At 30.5% G+C, this 22,037-nt stretch overlaps 11 protein-coding genes across 11 annotated transcripts; 4 read left to right on the top strand and 7 right to left on the bottom strand.

The window, feature by feature from the left end:
- Positions 1–1,262: 1,262 nt before the first annotated feature.
- On the bottom strand, positions 1,263–1,892 carry GO595_006091 (ras-related protein RABA2a-like; the record flags this gene model as incomplete). The annotated part of the gene is made up of 1 exon (XM_067919405.1): positions 1,263–1,892. The coding sequence occupies one exon, from the start codon at positions 1,890–1,892 to the stop codon at positions 1,263–1,265; it is 630 nt and encodes a 209-aa protein (XP_067773687.1).
- A 623-nt stretch (positions 1,893–2,515) lies between these two features.
- GO595_006090 (RNA polymerase Rpc34) lies at positions 2,516–3,394 on the top strand (the record flags this gene model as incomplete). Its single annotated transcript, XM_067919404.1, has 1 exon — positions 2,516–3,394. The coding sequence occupies one exon, from the start codon at positions 2,516–2,518 to the stop codon at positions 3,392–3,394; it is 879 nt and encodes a 292-aa protein (XP_067773686.1).
- A 666-nt stretch (positions 3,395–4,060) lies between these two features.
- GO595_006089 (uncharacterized protein) lies at positions 4,061–4,960 on the top strand (the record flags this gene model as incomplete). The annotated part of the gene is made up of 1 exon (XM_067919403.1): positions 4,061–4,960. One exon carries the CDS (start codon positions 4,061–4,063, stop codon positions 4,958–4,960), a length of 900 nt encoding a protein of 299 aa, XP_067773685.1.
- Positions 4,961–6,917: 1,957 nt separating this feature from the next.
- Positions 6,918–8,272, bottom strand: GO595_006088 (SNF2 family N-terminal domain containing protein; the record flags this gene model as incomplete). The annotated part of the gene is made up of 2 exons (XM_067919402.1): positions 6,918–6,920; positions 7,022–8,272. 2 exons carry the CDS (start codon positions 8,270–8,272, stop codon positions 6,918–6,920), a joined length of 1,254 nt encoding a protein of 417 aa, XP_067773684.1.
- A 1,375-nt stretch (positions 8,273–9,647) lies between these two features.
- Positions 9,648–10,118, top strand: GO595_006087 (40S ribosomal protein S14; the record flags this gene model as incomplete). The annotated part of the gene is made up of 1 exon (XM_067919401.1): positions 9,648–10,118. The coding sequence occupies one exon, from the start codon at positions 9,648–9,650 to the stop codon at positions 10,116–10,118; it is 471 nt and encodes a 156-aa protein (XP_067773683.1).
- Positions 10,119–10,353: 235 nt separating this feature from the next.
- Positions 10,354–11,475, top strand: GO595_006086 (putative ATP-dependent RNA helicase DDX31; the record flags this gene model as incomplete). Its single annotated transcript, XM_067919400.1, has 1 exon — positions 10,354–11,475. One exon carries the CDS (start codon positions 10,354–10,356, stop codon positions 11,473–11,475), a length of 1,122 nt encoding a protein of 373 aa, XP_067773682.1.
- Positions 11,476–14,259: 2,784 nt separating this feature from the next.
- GO595_006085 (uncharacterized protein) lies at positions 14,260–14,586 on the bottom strand (the record flags this gene model as incomplete). Its single annotated transcript, XM_067919399.1, has 1 exon — positions 14,260–14,586. One exon carries the CDS (start codon positions 14,584–14,586, stop codon positions 14,260–14,262), a length of 327 nt encoding a protein of 108 aa, XP_067773681.1.
- Positions 14,587–15,353: 767 nt separating this feature from the next.
- Positions 15,354–16,334, bottom strand: GO595_006084 (Phosphofructokinase family protein; the record flags this gene model as incomplete). The annotated part of the gene is made up of 1 exon (XM_067919398.1): positions 15,354–16,334. The coding sequence occupies one exon, from the start codon at positions 16,332–16,334 to the stop codon at positions 15,354–15,356; it is 981 nt and encodes a 326-aa protein (XP_067773680.1).
- Positions 16,335–16,627: 293 nt separating this feature from the next.
- On the bottom strand, positions 16,628–17,203 carry GO595_006083 (ribosomal protein L13e; the record flags this gene model as incomplete). The annotated part of the gene is made up of 1 exon (XM_067919397.1): positions 16,628–17,203. The coding sequence occupies one exon, from the start codon at positions 17,201–17,203 to the stop codon at positions 16,628–16,630; it is 576 nt and encodes a 191-aa protein (XP_067773679.1).
- Positions 17,204–17,454: 251 nt separating this feature from the next.
- Positions 17,455–18,012, bottom strand: GO595_006082 (uncharacterized protein; the record flags this gene model as incomplete). The annotated part of the gene is made up of 1 exon (XM_067919395.1): positions 17,455–18,012. One exon carries the CDS (start codon positions 18,010–18,012, stop codon positions 17,455–17,457), a length of 558 nt encoding a protein of 185 aa, XP_067773678.1.
- A 1,111-nt stretch (positions 18,013–19,123) lies between these two features.
- On the bottom strand, positions 19,124–20,551 carry GO595_006081 (major facilitator superfamily transporter; the record flags this gene model as incomplete). Its single annotated transcript, XM_067919394.1, has 1 exon — positions 19,124–20,551. The coding sequence occupies one exon, from the start codon at positions 20,549–20,551 to the stop codon at positions 19,124–19,126; it is 1,428 nt and encodes a 475-aa protein (XP_067773677.1).
- Positions 20,552–22,037: the final 1,486 nt, after the last annotated feature.

Below are 22,037 nucleotides of genomic sequence, written 5' to 3'. Positions count from 1 at the left end.
AAATAATAATAAAATTAATGAAATAGATAATACATTTTCATTTGGGATTAATAATTCAAATATTGAAGAAGATCCATTTGCAGACGATTTAAAAGAAGAAAAATTTGTCAGTCAGATATAAATAAACATATTTTAAGAACAAAATAATTATTTATTAGATACAAACATTTTTGTTGTTTACGGGTCTTGTGTTTCCTTCTATTATATATTATATGTTTATTATAGCAAATACAATAAAAACATTACATTCATATAAAATTGTTCTCTTTAAAATATTTGGCAAATGGATCTACTTCAATATGAGAGAGAGATAAATTAATAACATTTTCTGTGTTGATTTTGTTTTTGATTGCATTTTCATATTCTTGATAACTCAAAATACTATTTAAGTGATAGTAATAGTTTCAGTTGTTGATTCAAATGTTTCAATTGTTTGTGTGAAAAATGATGTTGAAATCGCTCTTTGTTAAAACAAATAAATTTTTTGATAAATTGATTTCACAAAATATATATTAAAATCCTCGAATGAAGATAGAAAAAAAAATTAAAATATTCATGTTAAATAAAAATTGTTCATTTTAAGATTGTTTTGGTGAAGGGCCAACATACAGGTCCATCAATGAAATTTCATCAACACACGGCGAAATGGTTGAAATAAAAAACACTGCTAATAAATTATAATTATTTGATATAATGTTCACATTTATAATATTTCAAGAACGGATCCTATTCAAATTTTATTATGAATTTTGAATATTTTATTCACAAATAACACATGATGTATAAATTACTCAAAAAGTGGAAATTGAACAGATTTTCATCCACACTGTGAAATAATTGAGTAGTTTGTTTGGATAGATAATCATTCAAATCATTTTTGGTACACAAATTGTATAAAAATTCTCAAAAATCCCAAAAATGCATCCGTCACTTTCCTATCGCTTTAACAACGATCAATTATCTCTTATTCTTCACTTTTCGAGTGGTTTACTCGAAAATTAAATGATTTTTGAGAGTTTCCGTACACAACGATTATGAAATTGCATTTCGTTCATGTGCCAACTCTAAGGTATTTCTTATTTCCCAATTGCCAAAACATTTAAATATAAAAAAAAGTTGGTAGCGAAATTATCTATTTGAAAAAGATGGTAAAATATCCGTCACTTTTCACATAAAGGCGACACTTTTCATTTCAAGAAGCTAAAAAAATAGAAACAACATTGCTATTATAGAATCGAGTAAAGGATTTTTTACGACGAACTTTATTTGCAGCATCCACCATTCTTCTTTGGCTTGTCTTGGCTTGTGATTGAAACGCCTCTTTCAGGTTGAGATGGTGAACCACTGTCTTTAGAGAGATCGTTCTTGGAAAGGCGGTGAACAACTTCTGTGATCAAAGTTGTGAAAGCTTCTTGAACATTCATGCTTTGACGAGCAGATGTTTCAATGAAAAGAAGGTTTTCGCTCTTAGCAAAACCAATTCCTTCTTCGGTGGTAACAGCTCTGAGTTCACTAAGGTCGCATTTGTTACCAACGAGCATAACAACAATATTGCTGTCAGCATTCTCACGAAGTTCTTGGAGCCACCTAGAAAGAGAGCTAAATGTGAGAGCTGCGGAAATATCATAAAGAAGAAGAGCGCCAATTGCACCTCGATAATAAGCGGAAGTGATAGCACGATAACGTTCTTGACCGGCGGTATCCCAAATCTGTGCTTTTACAGTTTTGCCTTCAATCTCCATTGTCTTTGTTGCAAATTCAACACCAATTGTTGATTTAGATTCTGGATTGAATTGATCTCTTGTAAAGCGAGAAAGTAGGTTGGTCTTACCAACGCCTGAATCACCAATAAGGACAATTTTCAAAAGGAAGTCAGGATCGCTTGCTTGCATTCGAGTCTGAGTAATGACACTTTTGTATTAAATTTAGTTCTTTGAATTTTCTTTTAAAAACAACGGTTTGAATATATTGTATTTAAAAAGTCTATTTGGTTTGCCAAAAAACCTGCCCTTTTTCCTTCTATATTCCCACATATAGTGAGCAATGAAGTAACTAAAGAGAAAGCATAAATCGCTTAAGTTTAAGTCTTTCTAATTAAAAGAAATTGAGTTACGGTTCAAATTTCACTTATGATTTCTAAACATTTCTTTAATTATTAAGTATAATCATTCCAAAATCATTTCCTCATTAAAAAATAATTATATATTCATAAAATATATTTGTTAATTGTGGATTTATTGGTGGGTGGCCAAGCCAAAGCAAACTGAATCTAAACGTATTCTTATCATCGTTTCGAATGATGTGGAATGTGTTCTAAGGTTAAAAGTTAAATTTACTTTCGAAATGGCAATTCGAGACATTTCATAAAGTTATTCTTGGGAATACTTCAAAATTTTATTTTGATCTAACAATCATGATTCTGAAACTTTCCATTTGCACAAAAAGAGGTTTACGATCAATATGAATTCAAAAATTCGACTTTTTAAGAAGAAGCCAAAGCTTTGGCTTTAGTTTCATGTCTGCTGCTTCTAAACAAATTGCATCAAAACGTGAAGAAATTAAACAAAGAGCGATGATAGCACGCTTTATGAATGTTTTTCAAGAGCAACCAGAGAGAAATTTTTCTCCTGAAGAAATTAAACAGGCTCTTGAAGTTGAAGGTGGTCCGATCGAAACAACAGTTTTATTTAAGTTCCTTAGACATCTTATTAGTAATGGTAATGTTCGTAATATACAAACAGAAGATGGTCGAAATACTTATAGATATGTTCCAGATGAACTTGCAGATAAATTTTCTGGACTAAATGAAGAACACCACAGAATATATTCATTAATTGAACAAGCTGGCGATAAGGGAATTTGGAGAGGTGACATCAAGAAAAAAACAAATCTTGATGAAAAGCAATTTGTTCAAATTCTCAACCAAATGAAACAAAGAGAACTTATAAAAGAAGTTACTTCTGTCACAGACAAAAAGAAAAATCTATTCTTATTTGAGATTGATCCTTCATCAGAAGTCACAGGTGGAATATGGTTTTCTGGATCAACTTTTAACTCAGAGCTAATCGACCAACTTCTTCCCCACGTAGTGCAATTTGTTATAAACCAGCCAGGTATCACAGTAGGAGAATTAAAGCGAAAGATCAAATCATCTGGCATTGGAAATCTTCGTTATAATGATGATGAAGCCGAACAATTGGTAACAGCTACAATAAGCAGCGGCCAGATCTTTAAAATAGGGAATACTCTCAAGCCAGGCCCGATGCAGCCACTGGCGTGCCCCATCTCAAAGACGCCATGTAAGGGGTGCCCCTTTCTATCGGTGTGTGAGCCAGGGAATTCAATCAACCCTGTTGATTGCCCATATTTGCACAAGATGACTGAATTCTTCTAAGAGAACAGATCTGTTTTAAAAATGTTGTTTTTTTATGTTATCTTGCAATTAAATTAAAAATTGAATTTATTTTTATTGAAATAAAACGAATAAAGAATTGGATATTTTTAAAGTTTAATTTCGAATAAGATCAAAATATATAATAAACACATTAAAAACAAACGGTTTCCATTTCTAGCATCCAATCGTCACTCTCCTTAAGCTCAAAAATTATTCTGTGGGCTTAGTGACAAGCTATAAATTCAACCAACAGAATGACAAAAGAAATATTTTAGAAGTACAATATTTTTATGCTCAATATATTCATTTGATTTGTTCGATCAAACAACCCCTAAATAACCGCTGTCAGAAAAGAATTGAATATAGCTTTCACAATTTTTTTGGTTTAACTCAAATTTTGAAAAGCTGGAAAGCACTTTAATATACGTTTATTGTTTTTTGGGGTGGTTTTTTATACCGATAATGTTGTTTGGATTTGGCGGGAAGAGTTGTCACTTTGCAGGAAAATTCGAAACAAGGAGCCCCATTTCCGATAAAAATAAACGGACAGGTAAATTTGTATGGAAGAACGTTCTTCAATTTACTAAATGCATTGAAATATGTTAATGAAAAAAATTCAGAATTTTATTTAAATTGAATACTTTTTCATTTGAACACAACAAGTAAATGGCGTTCAACTTCGATAATGACGATTTTGGGTTTGGATGGAGTGCATTCAACGTCCCAAGCGAATTACCAAGCCCAACCCTTGGACATCAAGACACTCTTTCATTTGAAAATGACAATTCATCAATTTTATTTCCAAATACTCTTGAATTTGATAAAGTAAACAATTCACCTAAAAAGTCTAATTCACGTCCTCAGCAGTCAAAGGCTGGGTCACGTCGCCATCAAAGAGCTCCATCAACACCAATTAATTTTCCACCAAATGTTAATCTCCTTGAATTACTACGCCAAGTACAATTAGGCAATGTATTCAAGAACCAGAAAGGATCAAGACAAAAAACTCTACCTATTCCCCAAATTAATAATGTCAATTCTGCAGACCATGAATTTAATTCAATTTGTTCAGATCAAGGAGTTAAGTTTAATCCTCATAGGCTTGGCTTTATTCCTCATTCCTATTGGCAAGACAAAGAAATGACATTTGGAGAATTAGTACGAGAATTTTTCCAAAGAAAGAACAATGCTAACAGCAGATTTTACCACAAGTTATACAATGCTTTGAAAATAGTCGAAGATGATCCTTTTTATATTGATTTTATTGGAATTGAATGGGTCAACGAAAAAGTTCTTAAAGTAGATAAATTCGTATTTGCAAGACTTTTAGGCATCAAAACAATAGATGGATCACTGTTTCATCAACAAGGCAACTTCCCTTCACATGGATTTGTTGAGCTTGGATCGCAAGAAGCGAGTGAATATGTGGACAAATCAGAACTCAATGGTGTTGACTTCGATAAAGTAAGGCTTTTGGTTCACCAGAGTGGTATTTTCATTAAAGGATGTGATGAAGACACAATTGAAAATTGCAAATGGAAGAGCTCAAGAAAAAGATCTGCTTAGAAATTATGTGTAAATTGACAGTGAATTGCTTTTATTTTTTTGCTTATCAACTTTTAAATGGAAGATTGAATGAAAAATGATCGTTTATATTTAAAAAGTCAAAAAAAAAAAAAAAAAATCCAAAAAGAAGAAAATTATTTGTGAAACTTATATTCATTAAAAGCAAAACACTGTACTCTAAAATTTGATTTATTAACAATTTTAATTTATATAAAAAAAATCAAACAATTTGGTAAATCAAAATATCTGTTATTCATGTGCATCTTGTTTTAATGCCTGTGAAAAAACACTCTTAAGCCTTTCATATCTTGTGTTAAAAGGAAACAAAAATTTCAAATGTTCATATCTCTTACAACAAAAAGGTCTTAATGTTTCCATCTCTTTTTTTTTCCATTTTGCAATAAACTGTTGAGTTTCTTGTTTGTTGCTATCGGAAGTTGGGGTTATATATGCAAATATAGCAAAAGATAAAAAACCGTAATTACAAGTATTTTCGAACAAGAAACAATCGCAACTTTTTACCCACCAATTCGGGGCTTTATTCCATTTATCGAATTTAAATTTTTCTTTCTTTAGTAAAAACCATTCGAATCTCGACCTTATCTCCCAAAGTAAACTAATCAAATTTTTTGTCCATGCCAACTTTTTCTTAGGAATCCAATTCAAATCGTACAGGGTGCCCTTTGGGTTATTAATTTTGATTCTTTCTTTCAAAAGTTGATTTGATTCGATAATTGAATGGACGAACGAATAAATTTCATTTATATTAACATGTTCTAAACAAGCTATTTTTTGGATTTTTTGGATTGGGTCCAATTGAGGCACACCGTATAAACTTAAAACGTGAATAATTTTTAATTGGTCATTTTTTGTAAGGAAGTTTTGATTAAAAATGTTTGGACTTAAATATTTTATATCAGGAAATGATTTAATGATTTTGTTTTCGGCTGAAAAACTCTCCGGAATTAACAATGAAATTTCATTGACAATTAAATCCCTTCTTTTTAATAGTAATTTTGAATATTTTTCAATGTTTTCATATTGAGGGAAAACTTTATTTATAGTAAACATAAAAACTTCATAAGGAGAATGTGCGGAACTTATTATTAACATAATATCATCACTTGGACACCAATTAAATAAATCCATTTTCATCGAAGGCGCGAACACGAAATTCTTTGGTAATGCATTATTTGATATATAAATTGCAGTATAATATAAATTTTCGAGTTTTTCCATAAGTAAAAATTCTTTTTCACCGATAATATTATTTATAAAAAAAGGATTTCTAAATATAGAAACAGAGAAATTATTAATATGTATCTCAGGGAAAACTATAGTTCTTTTTATATAAAGATAAAATCTTTCTTGTAATTTATAACTTAATTTCCGATAAAAATATGAAATCAAAAACTGAATGAAACTAAATTCATTTTCATTCATATTCTTTTGAATAACATGATAACTATAATTAAACAAATACTTATAAAATAAATTTAACTTTGATGATGAAAATGTCTTAATTTGTTCAGCAGAAGAAGGAATATTTATAGGCTCATCTTGTGATGGCTTAAAATCATTATCAGATAAATCTTCGTTTTCTGATTCTTCACTAGAATCATATCGATCCATTTCAGCATAACTAATATGTCTTGTAATTCTTCGTGGTAATTCTTCATCTTTTTTATTATTTGGTTCTAATATTGTCTCCCAAAAATTCGGCGCTTCGAAATTAACTTTATTCTCATTCGATTCATTACCATTAAAGTTAACTTTCGAAAATAATGAGTTCCCACCACTAATCAGATCTCTATTCACTACATGAGCTCTATGTATTAATATTTGATCAATATCATCCGCACAAAATTTATCGGCTTCATCACATTCTTCAGTAAATGTATAATATGCTCCTTTCCTTAATATTAATTCAATCTCTTTATAACTTTCTTTGTCTTGTTCACTAGAATTAGAATCTAAAAGCGCATAATTTAACGCAAGTTTCTTCGATGCTCTTAGAAACATTTCTGATTCATAAGTAGCTCTAGTGATTAAACGATATACTTTTACATCTTTCTCTTGTCCAATTCGATGACATCTAGCTTGAGCTTGAATATCATTTTGTGGATTCCAATCACTATCATATATAATTACAGTATCTGCTTCAGTTAAGTTTAATCCTAAGCCTCCTGCTCTTGTACTTAATAAAAAGATAAATACATTTGGATTAGTTTTAAATTGATCAATTGCATATTGTCTATCTGATGTATTAGTAGCACCATCAAGTCTTTCATATAAATAGTTTTTATATGTTAAATAATCTTCTAAGATATCTAATACTTGTGTCATCTGTGAAAATATTAATACTTTATGCCCTGAACTATGAAGTTTTGGTAATAGTTTATCAATAAGTATTGTTTTGCCTGACGACATAATTAATAATTGCATAACTTCATCATTAGTTAATTGATATTCAGGTGGATATTGTTTCGTTTGTTTATATTGTTCTTCAACTGTAGTTTGGATACCATCAATTAAATATGGATGACAACAAACTTTACGTAATTGCATTAATATGTTATTTAAATTGGTCTTCTTCTTGGTTAATGTTTGTAATAAAACTTCTCTGTTATCATTTAAAATGGATTTATATATTGTTCGTTGTGAATTAGTTAATTCAACTTCAATAATCGTTTCTTCTTTGGCTGTTATGGGATAATCAACATCAACTTTCTTCCGCCTTAAGATATATGGTGTTATTTTTTCTCGTAATTGATTCATTGAGGCAGGATCACTTTCATTATATTGAGTTTCAAATTCATCAATGTTTCTAAATTCTTGTGGATCAATAAAATGAAATAAGGAATATATTTCTAATACATTGTTTTGAATGGGTGTACCTGTAAGCAACAAAACATTTCGTGCTTTGACTTCACTGCAAAATTTGTATGATTTTGAATTGAAGTTCTTAATTTTGTGTGCTTCATCCAAAATTAAATAGGCAAATTCAATGCCTCTGAATACATTGAAATCTTTGATAAGTAAATCATATGAAATAACAACGATATCAAAGATCAACGTTTTCTTCCCTCCATTCTTGACTGGTGAATAAAAACAATGTTGCCTAAGAACTTCACGTGACCCTTCATTTCCAAAATACGCAAGAGTTCGAAAATCTGTCCATTCATTAATTTCTTGAACCCAATTAGGAATCACAGAAAGTGGAGAAATAATCATAAATGGACCTCGGATAGAATATTTTTGTTCAAGTAGTTTTAAGAAAGCTAAGGCTTGAATGGTTTTACCAAGACCCATTTCATCTGCTAAAATACAATTAACATCTCTTAACCAATTATTGTGAAGCCAATTTAGGCCCTCAATTTGATAGTTAGTAAGAGTATGATCGTTTTTAAAATGTGGTGAATTTACTATTTGAACAAAATTATCCGGATTTTTGGGAAAAGGTGTAGTTATTTTAACAGGATTTGGATTTGATATGAAATTTTTATATTCAGTAATTAGCTGTTTTGGAACATCAGTTTCCCAAGTACAATATTCATAATCCAAAGAAACCCATTTTACCAAATATTCTTTTTGTTTCTTGTTTTCTTGAATCCCAATAACCCTTTGTGGTGTTATATACCCTTCATCAAATGGAACTTCGTATGGTTTGTATATGGTAAAATTTTTAAGAAAATTAATTGGGCGAAAAGGCTGATGATACTTTGAGAATCTTCTATATAAGTTTGTAAAGTTTGGAGTACTTTTTAATTGTTTTTTGGTAATCCAATCACAATGTCTGTATGAAAGTCCATAAAACTTAACATAAAATTCCGATTTTTCTGTAATAATTTGGGAATCAATACCAATGATCTTTTCTACTTTTTTTTGTTCCATCTGTAATGGTTTCCTAAAATTCTAAACGGTCAAGAATATGGTTCACTTTTCGTAATTCGGTCACTCGAAAACTTTTTAATTACTTTATGAAAAAGTTCCTAAACTTTTTTGAATGTTTTCCAACAAACTGTGTGATTGAGCCGTTTATTTTCTAATTGAATTTTATCGTAATTTTTTTTTCGTTATTAGAAGTAAACATCTCAATTTTTTAACAATGCTTGGTCAGATGATGTTTTTGATTCTTTTGTCTCTTTCTTCAAGTGAAGAACAAACACCAAATATTTGTAAACTTTGCGAAACAACCTTATCACTTGGAATTCGATTAGCAAAAAAGGGAATTCCAAAAGAACAAGTTCAAAAAAAATTATTTAGAAAATGTGCTTCATTAAAGCAATTTACTCTTAGGTTTGGGTGCCGCAGCTATGTACGCGATAACATTGATTTGCTTTTTTCAGAAGCATCAAAAACAACGATGACTCCATATGAAATATGTAAATCTAAAGGTGCTTGTGAAAATCCCAAGTTAGATGCATTTTTAGGGAAGGAATTATAACCACATTATTTTTTTTATCAATAAATTTTTATTTTTGATTGATTAATTTTCTTTTTTGAGATAAATGGAACTCTTTCATTGTTACCAATTCCGGAAAGTTAATGAATAAAACATTAACTCATGGTGGTGAAAGCCAGATTATCCGTATGAAATATTAACGATTAAAAGTTTTTCAATTTTGGATTTATAATTAGGGGTACCCCTAACAGAGGTTTTTCGGTTTGGTCGGCCTTTGCAAAAATGTCCAAACCTGCTGTTGAAGCAAAACAACAAACAACAAAAAAGACAAAGGAAGAAGCTTATGTTGGTCCAACTAAGGCACAAAACGAAATTGCACTTGGTGTTGCACATATCTATGCTACAAAGAATGATACCTTTATCCACGTTACAGATCTCTCTGGTGCCGAAACTCTTGTTAAGGTAACTGGTGGTATGGTTGTTAAAGCTCAACGTGATCAATCTACACCATATGCTGCTATGCTTGCTGCACAAATGGTTGCTGCACGTCTCAAAACAATGGGTATTGATGGCCTTCACATCAAATTCTCAGGTAAGGGTGGTTCTTCACGTCGTCTTCCAGCTCAAGGTGCTCAAAGTGCTCTTCGTGCATTAGCACGTGCCGGCCTTAAGATTGGTCGTATTGAAGATGTTACCCCTCTTCCACATGATTCCACACGTCGTAAGGGTGGTCGTCGTGGTCGTCGTCTTTAAATCAGTAAAATTCTAATTTCATATATGATAAATTTTCATTTAAAGGCCATGTTTATTGAGCATTATTTGTTTGTATAAGTTCAAATACTTAAATGAAATATTTTTAATCTTTTTTCCAGCTGAAACGATAGAATTTTTTGACAGGGGCTGTTAGGGTACCCCATAAAAATTTTGTTTTCAAAATTTTGAATGATAACTGAAAAATGACGACCAAAGGAAAAAATTTAAAAAAAAAATGAAGAAAAAAGATATTGAGCAACCAACTCAAGAAATAGATGAAAAATTATTTTCAAAAATTACACCAGATTCACTTAATTTAAATCCTTATGTTTATGATGCTTTAGTTAAAGCAATGAATATTCAAACACTTACCAAAATTCAAGCAGAATCATATCAACCTATTATTGATGGCCGAGATATTTTAATGCGTGCTGATACAGGGAGTGGTAAAACATTATCATATTTAATACCTTTAATGCAAATATTAACTGTTAGATTTCCAACTGAGGTTAATCCTATCAAACGATCTATGGGTCCACTTGCTATAATTATTTGTCCAACACGCGAACTTTGTCTTCAAACATATTCAGTCATTCATAAGATGAATTCAAGTATTAATTTTATTGTTGCCGGTATTTTAATTGGTGGTGAAAAAGTTAATACAGAAAAGAAACGTATTCGAAAAGGTATTAATATTTTAATTACTACACCATCACGCTTTTTATATCATCTTCATAACACGCAAAATTTCAAATCTTTTCCAAATTTACAATTTTTAGTTTTAGATGAAGCCGATCGTTTATTAGATTTAGGATTTTTCAAACCCATTACAGAAATTATTGAATCGTTACCACCACGACAAACTATTCTTATCTCAGCCACATTAACAGAAGACCTTAAAGCGTTAACAAATTTATCATTAAACGATCCCATTACAATTGGAGTTCATACAGAAAACCAAAAAGATTTTTCAATTCCACCACAACTACAACAAAGATATCTTCTTGTTGATATTCGCCAACGATTAGTAATGTTAGCATTATTATTACGATTAGAAATAACGAATGCACGAAGACGACATACTGGGATGAAAAGTATAGTATTTATTAATACATGTGATTCAGTTGATTTCCATTATCACTTTTTTAGTTTCTTTGATTTTAAAACAGATGCAGAACGTGGACATGTTCCACGATTACAATATAATGAAATGCAGAAACGAAACAAACAAGAAGCCACGATTATTGATATCCATTCCAGCACAGATAATGATGAAATTGGTTCATATTCTCCATATTTAAAATGTCCAATATTTCGAATTCATGGGAATGTTGAACAAATTGAACGATCGTCCTAAAACGATAAGTAAATTTACATCAGAAGAATTTGGAGTATTATTTTGTACTGATGTCGCATCACGAGGTTTAGATATACCAAATGTAACTACTATTATCCAATATGATTCACCACTTGATAAAGAAGAATATGTTCATCGAATAGGGCGAACAGCACGTATAGGTAATGAAGGTATATCATATATTTTTTTAAGTGAAAATGAATTAAGTTTTATTCAATCACTTCAAAACAGTAAAGTTAATATTAAAGAATATAAATGTAAAGAACTTATTAAAAAAGGAGTTTCAGCAATGAAAGGAAATAATGAACAAAAAGCAATTAATGGAATGAAACAAGAAACAATGTCAACAGTTGAAGAGAATGATTTAAGTGAAATGGCAAAAAAATGCATGGCAAAAAACTATCAATGCTTACGCAACACATAAAGGAGAATTAAGAAATTATTTCCAAAAAGATAAATTGGATAAAGGTGCGTTACTTGATTCGTTTTGTATTAAGGAAACACCAAGAGAAATATCAAATGAAAGAAAAGAAATGAGAAAATTAATGAAAAGATCAAAAACGCCAAGACAAATCATTGACGAAACAATGTTATTATTACCTGAAAATGCTTATGAAAATAAAGTGTCCGAATTTATATAAAAAAATGATTTTTAGTAAAATAATAAAAAAGAATATTTTTGACACTTTTATTTATTTAATTAAGAAAAATAATTTTTATAAATTTATGTCATTTTATAATTTATTAGTAGGTCGGTAAATATATTGTTATAATAATTAATTAAATGAATTAAGTTTAAAAAGTTTTGTATAGTATTCATATAGTAATTTGCAGATTGTTATATATGTTAAGGGAAAATTTTTATGATATATTTTTTTAATAAAAAGAGCGATCACTACAGTATAAACCAAAACATATTTATATAATTAATTGTATAATAATATTTAATCACAAATATATATAAAATGAAAGTTATAATATCGTTGTAATTAATGTAACATTTCTTATTAATTAATATAAAAACATATTCCATAAAGCAATGGTTTTATTGTTTGGTTAAAATTAAAATCATTTTGTGATGATATTTCTTAATGTTTTTCTATTTCATCATTTCGATAAAAAAAAATAATGGATAAGTATTATCAAATTTGTTAATGATTGATTTTGCAGATTGAACAATGTTTCCTATTTTATTATAAAATTCTTGAGATGTATTTAAAAATACATTTACAACTGAATTGAAATCCATGTTTAATTGTTTATAATAGTAGTGAAATATTTTAGCGGATTATGTAAAATATAAAAATCAAAACCGCCCCCGAATGCCGATGCTGAGTTTGAGATCCAGTGACCGTTAATAAAAAAATCACAAATTTTGAAGACCAAAAACAAAGGCTTAATCAAAAAAATATTTTTACAAAGAACGTATGGAATCATGTGGAAGAGGGATTTATCTAAATAACAACCGTGATCACCCATGTGCAAACCATCTACCTCTTAAACAACCGCTAATATCGAAAAATTTGGATGTTAACGTTTTTTCTTTTTTAGTGAGTGAAAAATATAATTATTACAGCTGTTTGCTTTTTTTTTTTCACGAAATTTAAAGTTATTTTAGTGAAAAAAAATAAATTAAAAGCTACCACAGGCAATTTTCTATTGAGTTTCCATAACTTTTTTGATTCATTAAATTATGTAAACTGGTAATCAAAACTCAGAAGTGAATTGAATTTAAAACGACTGTTTTCGGGCTTTGTATAAAAATCATCGTTTCTATCGTAATTCAAAAAAAACTGTAAATCATTCGATTTACTTCTGAGTTTTGATCTGTGAAAATCAAGTTGTCAATTCCAAATGCAGGTGGGGTTGTTAGCACAGAATGGAAAGCTTTAAATGCTAGGAAGTGGGGTAATTGACCTCAGTCTTTCATTATTTTGCCTCATTAGAGATGTATGATAGTGATTTTTGATCTGAATCTTATTTCTCCCGATTTTTTGACCAATCAATGTCAGACGATTCCCCACATTCTTTTGCATCACCAATATTATATCATCCTCAAATCTTGTCCATGCACGAAAATTATCTGCATCAATTTTTTTGCTCACCGTTCTGTGACTCGATATAAATTGCGATGCGCTTTCTCCTGCAAGATCTCTAATCATTTCGCATCTTCTGATAAAATCTCCTAAAAGCGCATCGAGAATTTTATCATCAATTGTAATCCAAATTTGATTGATAGCTGTGAAAACATCATCTTCTTTCTCCAATTATAACTTTTTTGATTTTCGTTTAATAATCGCCCACAAGATTTCTATTGGATTAAGGTCGGGCGAGTTTGGAGGCCATCCTGGCACATTATAAACATTATTGCATAACCAATTAATTGTGTGAGTTGCATTATGACATGGAGCCCCATCTTGCATAAAAAACCAATTAAAACGTCCGTATTTCATATCACATGTTGGAATCAGTTGACTTTTTTTCAAGATTTCGATGTACTCGTATGAATCGACCGAACTCAAACATTGCATTAATGGTGAATCCATGCCCAATAGCTCCCCATACCATAATCCCGGGGTAAATTTGGATTTTTCATGATAACACGAATCGTTCCAGTGACCACGTTTTATCCTTCACCAGCTGTTATCTGGACACTTTCCAAAACGAGATTCATCAGAAAAGTTGATATTCTCGAACTGGGATTTGTTGTCAAGAACCCATTGACAAAATTCGAATCTCATTTGTTTTTGGATTTCAGTGATCTCTTGTTTAACGAGTGGTGGCCTATAAAAAATACCCAAGCGTCTTCTTTGTGCGAGCAACAGTTGATTTCAAAATCTTTGTTGAAAACTTTTCTGTTAGAGATGATGTTATATCTCCATCAGTTAGTCTGGTATTCGCATATGAAAGAGTTTCGATGTAATCAATCATTTGCCAAGTTAAAGCTGATGGACGACCAATCTTCTGGTTCATTTGGAATCCTTTTTTAACTTTAGATATTCTTTCCGAGCCAACACTTAAGAAATCTTGTATTTCTTCATTAGTATAATGAGAAGCAAGCATTTTAGGAATAGATTCATCTTTCTGCTTTTGAAACTGGGTACTGTTCATTCTGCAATTTTGACATTTTTCGGATTTGAATGAGTTTATTGTTTTTCTGAATTTTGATTTTCAGTTTAATTAACATGTATGAGTACTCAAACTGGGAAAATAAACATATTCTGATGATTTTTTTGACTTTTATTATCCTTATCATCACTTAAGTAAAAATCTGTCTTCAAATTGAGAAAAAAATATACAGATCAAAATGCAAATTTCGAAATCAATTTTTGCCGAAATATATATTTTTTAAGTCCAATCTTAATTATTTTCGATGTATATTATATTTTATAAATGGTAGTTCTTGAAATCTTCAGAATGATTTTTTTCATTCAATTTTCTTAATTTTATTACCACTTTATTTTAAATCGTATCTAAAAAGTTCTATTAAGTGGTGGTCTTTTTTTTCTAGCTATAATATTAAAATAGAGTAAATATTAATATATATATTATATTTTTTAATTTTGATTATTTACCAAGATATTCTGATGGTCAAAAAGTGCTCAAAAATCGGTTTATTATATAACGACCCCCCTAAAATCTGTCGACGAAACAACTTTTACGAGGAATGGTTTAGACACAAAGAAATAATTTTTTTTTGCGATGTATTAAATTGTGGATCTACAAGGAAATCTCTGTTTTGGGCTTAAGAAGAAGCGATATATACATTTTAACATATGATGTTGATTTCAGGTGAAAAGTTATTTATTATAAACGACACTTTTAAACGGTCGATCATACATTGCCACTTTTATATAAATCAATAACAAAAGTTTTACTCAATAGGAATTAGTCAGCTTGAAAGTTCGTAATAGCTCTGAGAGGTCCTTCTTAGAGTTAGCTACTGTAGAGAATGGCACCAAACTTAGTTTTCCATTATTCCAAGAAACCATTGATTCGGTTTCACCATCAATGAGTGCTTGTACAGCTTTGTTGCCCATTTCTGTACCTAATATTCTATCAAATGCTGATGGAGACCCACCACGCTGGACATAACCGAGTATTGTTTCTCGAATTGCAACATCATTTTCTCCATAATGATCGCTAAGATATTGGTTAAGGGCTTTAATTCCTGGTTTCCATCCAGAAGCTATTATACAAAGGCATTGCGTCTTCCCGAGCTTTGTTGTTTTGTCAATAATATCTGCAATTTTCTTAAGTCCAGCTTCATCGTTTGCTGAGTTCTCTGGTGTTAAGCAGACTTCACAGCCTGAAACAATTGCAGACCTGAGTGCAAGAGAACCGTTATGGCTTCCTTCAACTTCGATAAGAAAACTACGATTTTTTGAAGAATCGCAACTACGGATGTGATCAATGCACCCCATGATATTGTTGACTGCAGAGTCGACTCCTAATGATATTTCTGTGCATGGAATGCTGTCTTGAAGATCAGATGGAATTCCAATAACACGGATTCCGTTGTCAATTAGCTTTTGTGCCTTTTGGAATGAATCAAGGTTTCCAACAATAACAAGACCTTCAATGGATCTTTTGTTAAGGTTTGCTAAAATTTGACGAATGCTTTTGTCCATTTCATCTTTGGGTGGAGTGGTACCAAGAAGGCAACCTGACTTACCAATAATACCACTAACTGATCTGCTTGTAATAGGATGAATACGATCTTCTAGTAGTCCTCGGAAACCCCATTCGACACCATATATTTTTAAACCTTGACCAATTGCACTTCTAACAGCTGATCTAATTGCGCCGTTTATCCCACAGTTGTCATTACCACTTGAAAGAACTGCAATGCTCTTCATATCAGCAACTTTACCAAATGACCAGCTGCAAGCGCTCAAAAAGTGGACATTTTATCCTCCAATTCAAATTATTCTATGAATTTTGATCTACTTTTCTGAAAATAAACTTACCAAAAGGATCGTAAACGGTCTACTCAAATCGAACAAACTCAATGAAATCCTTTTTTTAATTTTTCCATAAAATCTTGATAAAAAATGTTTTTCGAATTTTATTTCACTATTTCCTAATGTTCTTAGTATTTCATTTTCCAATAAAAAATTAAGTTGATTTCAATCACCAATTGATTAATGATTTACTTCTTATGTTTAGCAGCTTCCTTAGCTTTGATTGATGCTCTCCATTCTTTGTGGGCTTGTTGTTTAGCCTTGAAAAGTTCTGTCTTCTTTTCTTCATCTTTGATTACACGCCATGTGACTTTTTGATCAGCCTTTGGAAGGGCAAAGAGTGATGGAATGGATTCACCAGCTGGGAGTTTTTCAGTCTTTGTATGAACACGAACCATCTTAGCCTTATAAGCCTTGAGACGTTCGATGTTGGCTTGCTTAATTTCGTCCTTTGTATGAACACGGAATTTGTCCATTGCAATGCCCATGAACCTAGCACGAGATGGTTCAAATCCGGCAGCTTTGACTTCTTCAACTGTGAAACCACGGCCGAGTCTTACTTTACGATTGTAACGAACTGTTGGGCAATGTACAAGTGGGCGAAGTGGACCTTCAACTGGTCTTGGAGCGATCTTCTTTGCACGGATTGCTCTAGCAATTTGGCGCCTCTTCTTACGAGCTGGGTCATCAAAGTAGAATTTTATGCGGCGGAACCAATCTTTACGAAGGTGATCATTAGGAACGCGATTATTTTTGCAAACCATGAGACTTAAAAAAGGAAGGACCAAAACCGACAAAGCCGTTTAAAAGAACACCCCAAATTTTGGGGCACTCCAAACCAACATCACATTCTTTAAAAAAATTATTTTTCCTTTTCTTTAATAAGTTGTTTCAATGCATATGAACCAAAAAACTGCACTTAACACATTATTTTGTTATTCATATTATTATTATTTTTGATCAAATTTATCTCAACTTAGAATCAAAAAAATTCGTGAAATAAAATAATCTTTTTTTATGAACTATAATCTCTATGCACTGGTGAACCAATTGCCTCAAACACACCAGAAATAATATTTCCTTCTTCAACAGATAGGTTTTCTGGTTCATTAATACTTACAGTGAACCTGAAACCTTGGCATATTACCTCCAAGAAAAGGGTGTCTTCTTCACCCTCTGTACATTTTTCTACAGAGTTTACTATTCCGTTCATAATTACACTTGGATTTTGTTGAAAATTCTTTTCTTCTTCATCAGAAGAAGCAGAGAAAGTACCAGATGGTATAATTGATTCAGTTGCAAAGCCACACAGTACTTCGTCGGTATTGAACTCTTTTTTATCTTTGAAAATTTTAATGGGTCCACATTGAAAAAACATGAGTTGAAATGAAATTTTTTTGCCTTGTTCAAGAGGATCTTCATCCATATGAAACATTTCAACGTTCATCGGAAATTCAAGAAGATCATTTTCAAACCAAAACCTGAGAAGAGCGCTGTTGTTTTTAACTTCGCTTAAATAACCTTCAAATTTTTGTGTGTGGATATTTGGAACAAACTTGTCCTTCTCGCACATGGTTAAAAATTGACTATTTCAATGAAAATCTTAAAATTGAATGGCATTTCCATGGATACATAACCGTTTCCCCTAACTTTTTGAATTTAAATTTTAGTGAAGTGAGGGATCAATTACATAACCGCAGACCAAACCTCCAAATCCTCTCAATCGATCGATTCTTTAAAAAACAAATTTATTTCAATTTGATTTTCAATAAAAATATAAATGACAAATATTTTAAATGAAAATGTAAAACAAGCAACGGTTTGGCAAAATACAGCCCGATTAAAAAACATTAAAAAAGTGATGCTTGTCACAATAATTTATTGAATACTTTATGAATGTGTAACTATTCTTTGATTGAAGGTTTCAAAATAAAAACTTATTACGTCATTTAAATTATATCTGTATTTATATTTTTTGATGATACCATATTTTATACATGACCATCTAAAGAAGCCCAAAGTGCTGTTTATAATATTTTTGAATTAAACAAATAAATATTAATACATATATTATTACATAATGAAGAATTACTGAATATAACAATTACATCAGATAAAAAAACGACAAATTATTAGTATTAAAAGAAGCGTCCGACTTCTAATAATAGAATTATGATTCGGAATTTAATAAAATTCTTTTATTGATCAAGTAAATTTCTTCTCACATGTAAAGTATAGAAATCATACCTGGAAATTAAAAATAGATTTGAAAAGCCGTAATAATTAAAATATAAATCTGATCACTAGGTAATGACTTCCATTAAATTTACTAAAATTTCAGAAGATAGATTTTTTTAATTTTTTTATACATAAATTAAAGCTTCAAATTTATACGACTTTCAAAAAATTGTCTTGTGGATTTATTTTTAAATGAAATGTTTTATTGTGAGTACATTAGATGTTATCATAATTGTTGTTTTTTGGTTTGAAATCAATTTTATCTTGAGAAAGAATTCTTTAATGCATATTCTCATTACGAGTTATTTTTCATTTTTATGTTTCAGTTTCAAACTTTGGTAAAATTTTCGTTATCCAAAAACAACAAACATTACATAACATTTATTATGATATTTTTCCTCTAAATTTTAACAACAAAATTTTTTATTAATTCTAAATAAATCAAATCATTTAATAGGATCTGAGCGTAAAAGCTCTTCATTAATTTCATTATTTTCTTGTGGCACAATTATCCAATAGCACAAAACTGCGGCCACAATTGCAAACGCCGAACCCGATCCAATGATTGGACCTTTTTTATTCGACAGTGCGCCAACACCAGATCCGAGCAAGAAGCTTGAACACTGCTGTCCTAAGACGGCGAAGCAGTTCAATACGCCCATGTACGTACCCATTTGTTCCAACGGTATAATCATTCCGACTACAGCGAAAGGAACTGAGTTAAATATCGTACATGATATCCCGAGCGGTGCCAAAAGGCCCAACAATACCCATTTATTCTTGACGAAGAAAACAGGTATCAACACTAACGCTTCGATTATTTGCGATATCGAATACGAAAGTTTTAGTCCCAACAATTTGATAATTGCTGATTGGACAAATGAATATAACAAAACTAAAAAGTTAGAGATGGCAATGACTAACATTCCAAACGCTTTCCCATCTTCGTACAGTTGGAAAACAGTCGGATCTTCAGAGTCGGCAACGCCGCCATAGATGTCAGAGCCGAAGAAATCGGTCGTCGTCGTTTGGAATGGGAAATACGCCATCCACGAAAAAAAGTAGACCAGCGAAATACGAAGAACTGGTCGCGGTATGTTTTTTATGGCTTTAAAGATTTCCTTAAATGGGTTTTCGCGTATTGGTACTTCGAGTAACGGTTCTTCTTTACCGCAGAAAAGTGTGATCAAAATGCCAATAATGATTAAGATTACACCTACGATTATGGTGAGCTCATCGTTGGTGAATACGCCGTTGGTTTTGTCACCAAGTTTCAAACCGCCAATGAGATTAGTGATGATCGCTGCAAGGCCTAACATAAGGGAACCAATGGTGTTGGAAAGAACTTGTTGGGATTGTGGGATAATGTCACCTAATATGGCTCGTGATGGACCTTGTAATATGTTTATGGATATATTGGTCTCAAGAAGTGCAATGATAAAGACAAAGATTGACATGGCATGCTCGGCACTCCCAAAAAGCGAGCCAATCTGTTCAACAAAATATAAAAGAAGAAAACCAATGATGATGCCAACACCTCCAATAATGATATATGGACGTCGACGACCTAGTTTGAAACGAGAAATATCACTGTAATAACCTATTAATGGTTGAACAATTAAACCTGATAATGGACCTGAAAACCAAATGATAGATGCAGCTACTTGTGATACACCAAGACGTTTCATAATTGGAGTGCCCAATGCAAATTCAACGGAATAAGCAATTTGATATGCGAGCATTGAACAACATATTCCAACAATATGAATAATAGGAATATGATCACGACTAGCAAGTGGAATGTAACCAACATCTGTATTCAAACTGTCATCAAATCCTGGGAAATCATTTAATACTTCTGTATAAGTTGACATTATAAAAAAATATTAAAAGATTTAATTTTTTTGTCACATTTCGTTAATAAACGGTCTTGTTTTCATATAACATTTCCAAAAGATGAAATCAAAGCAAAGCAGCTCAGAAAAACAAAGATTAAGATCTCAATTAGATTCTATTAGAGGAGATTATCGAAAACTACAAGATAAATTTGCTTCAGATAGCAAACATCTAAAAGATTTCACATCTCATGAAGAAAAAGTCGTTACATATGTAAATGGACTTAATCGTCAAAAACAAGCACTTGAAGATCAAATTTCAATGGCTCAAAAGAACGAACAATTATTAATTTCTCAATTTGAAGAAAAATATTCAAATATGGATATAATCGAACAAGAAAAATTAAAGCGTGCACTTAAGGTAAGATCCAAATATTCTAGGCTAATTAGGAAACAAAAAGCAGCATTACAAAATTATGAATTAAAAACAACTCAAAAATTAAATACATATCAAAACATAATTGAACAAAAAAAGCAAGAAATAGACTATGAATTAGAAGTTCTTAAAAAATATGAGCAACAAGAAGCAGAACTCTTAAATAATTTTTTTAAAACGAAGGAAAAAGAAACTGAAATCTTATTCGTTTTGCAAAAGAAACAACAAGAAATCGTAGTGAAAATAAACAGACTGCTCTTTTTAAGGAAGGAACTACTTGGACAAATCAAAAATAAGAATCAACCACAAAACACAGCAAAAATAAAAAATAAGGAATCTTAGTACATTTTTTTTTCTTGATTTTCAACATAATCAAAATTGTATTTCGATCAGAGATTATTTTCAAATATCAATTTCTTGATTATGATTTTTCTTTTCTTAAATTAAATGATTCTTTTAAACACTTTGACTTATCAATTAATTTGGAATAAAGTCCGAACAAAACATTTTTGATAAAAAACCGTTGCCCCACTCAAAAATATTCTGAATTAAAATCGTACTCCAAACGGTCACCACCGATAAATATTCTTTTGTTAATAAATCAATACATATTCATAATTTTAATTTGTGAACTCAAAAAATATTTGATATTATTAATGCTCTTTGTTAAATACTTAATTATTTTGATTTTGATTTTTTTATGATTGATAATCAATTCACTTTAGATTAGGAGGTTTGAAATCTCTTTATTACATTTTTTAGTATTCGATTCGATATTTGTATTTTTATTAATGTCGATTTATATTCACTTAATATTTAGTTATCAGAATAATTCATTTTAAAAACCAAAAAATAATGAAAATTGATTCTGAAATATAATAAATAACATAATAATTTCAATTGATGCTACAATATTATTTTGATAAATTATTATTTGATTTGGAAATAAAAATGTTTATAATAAAAAAATACGTTCAAAAACCATAGAAAAAAATTAAAAAGTTGGAACATGAAAAATTCGTTTACAAATTTAAATATAATTTAATTATTTGATGCATTAAATAAATAACGTTAGTATATATATTATAA

Source organism: Histomonas meleagridis (assembly GCF_020186115.1).
Source record: "Histomonas meleagridis strain 2922-C6/04-10x chromosome Unknown contig_40, whole genome shotgun sequence".
Taxonomy (NCBI): domain Eukaryota; phylum Parabasalia; order Tritrichomonadida; family Dientamoebidae; genus Histomonas; species Histomonas meleagridis.
The sequence above is the reverse complement of the archived record's forward strand: the minus strand, read 5'-3'. Positions and strand labels throughout refer to the sequence as shown.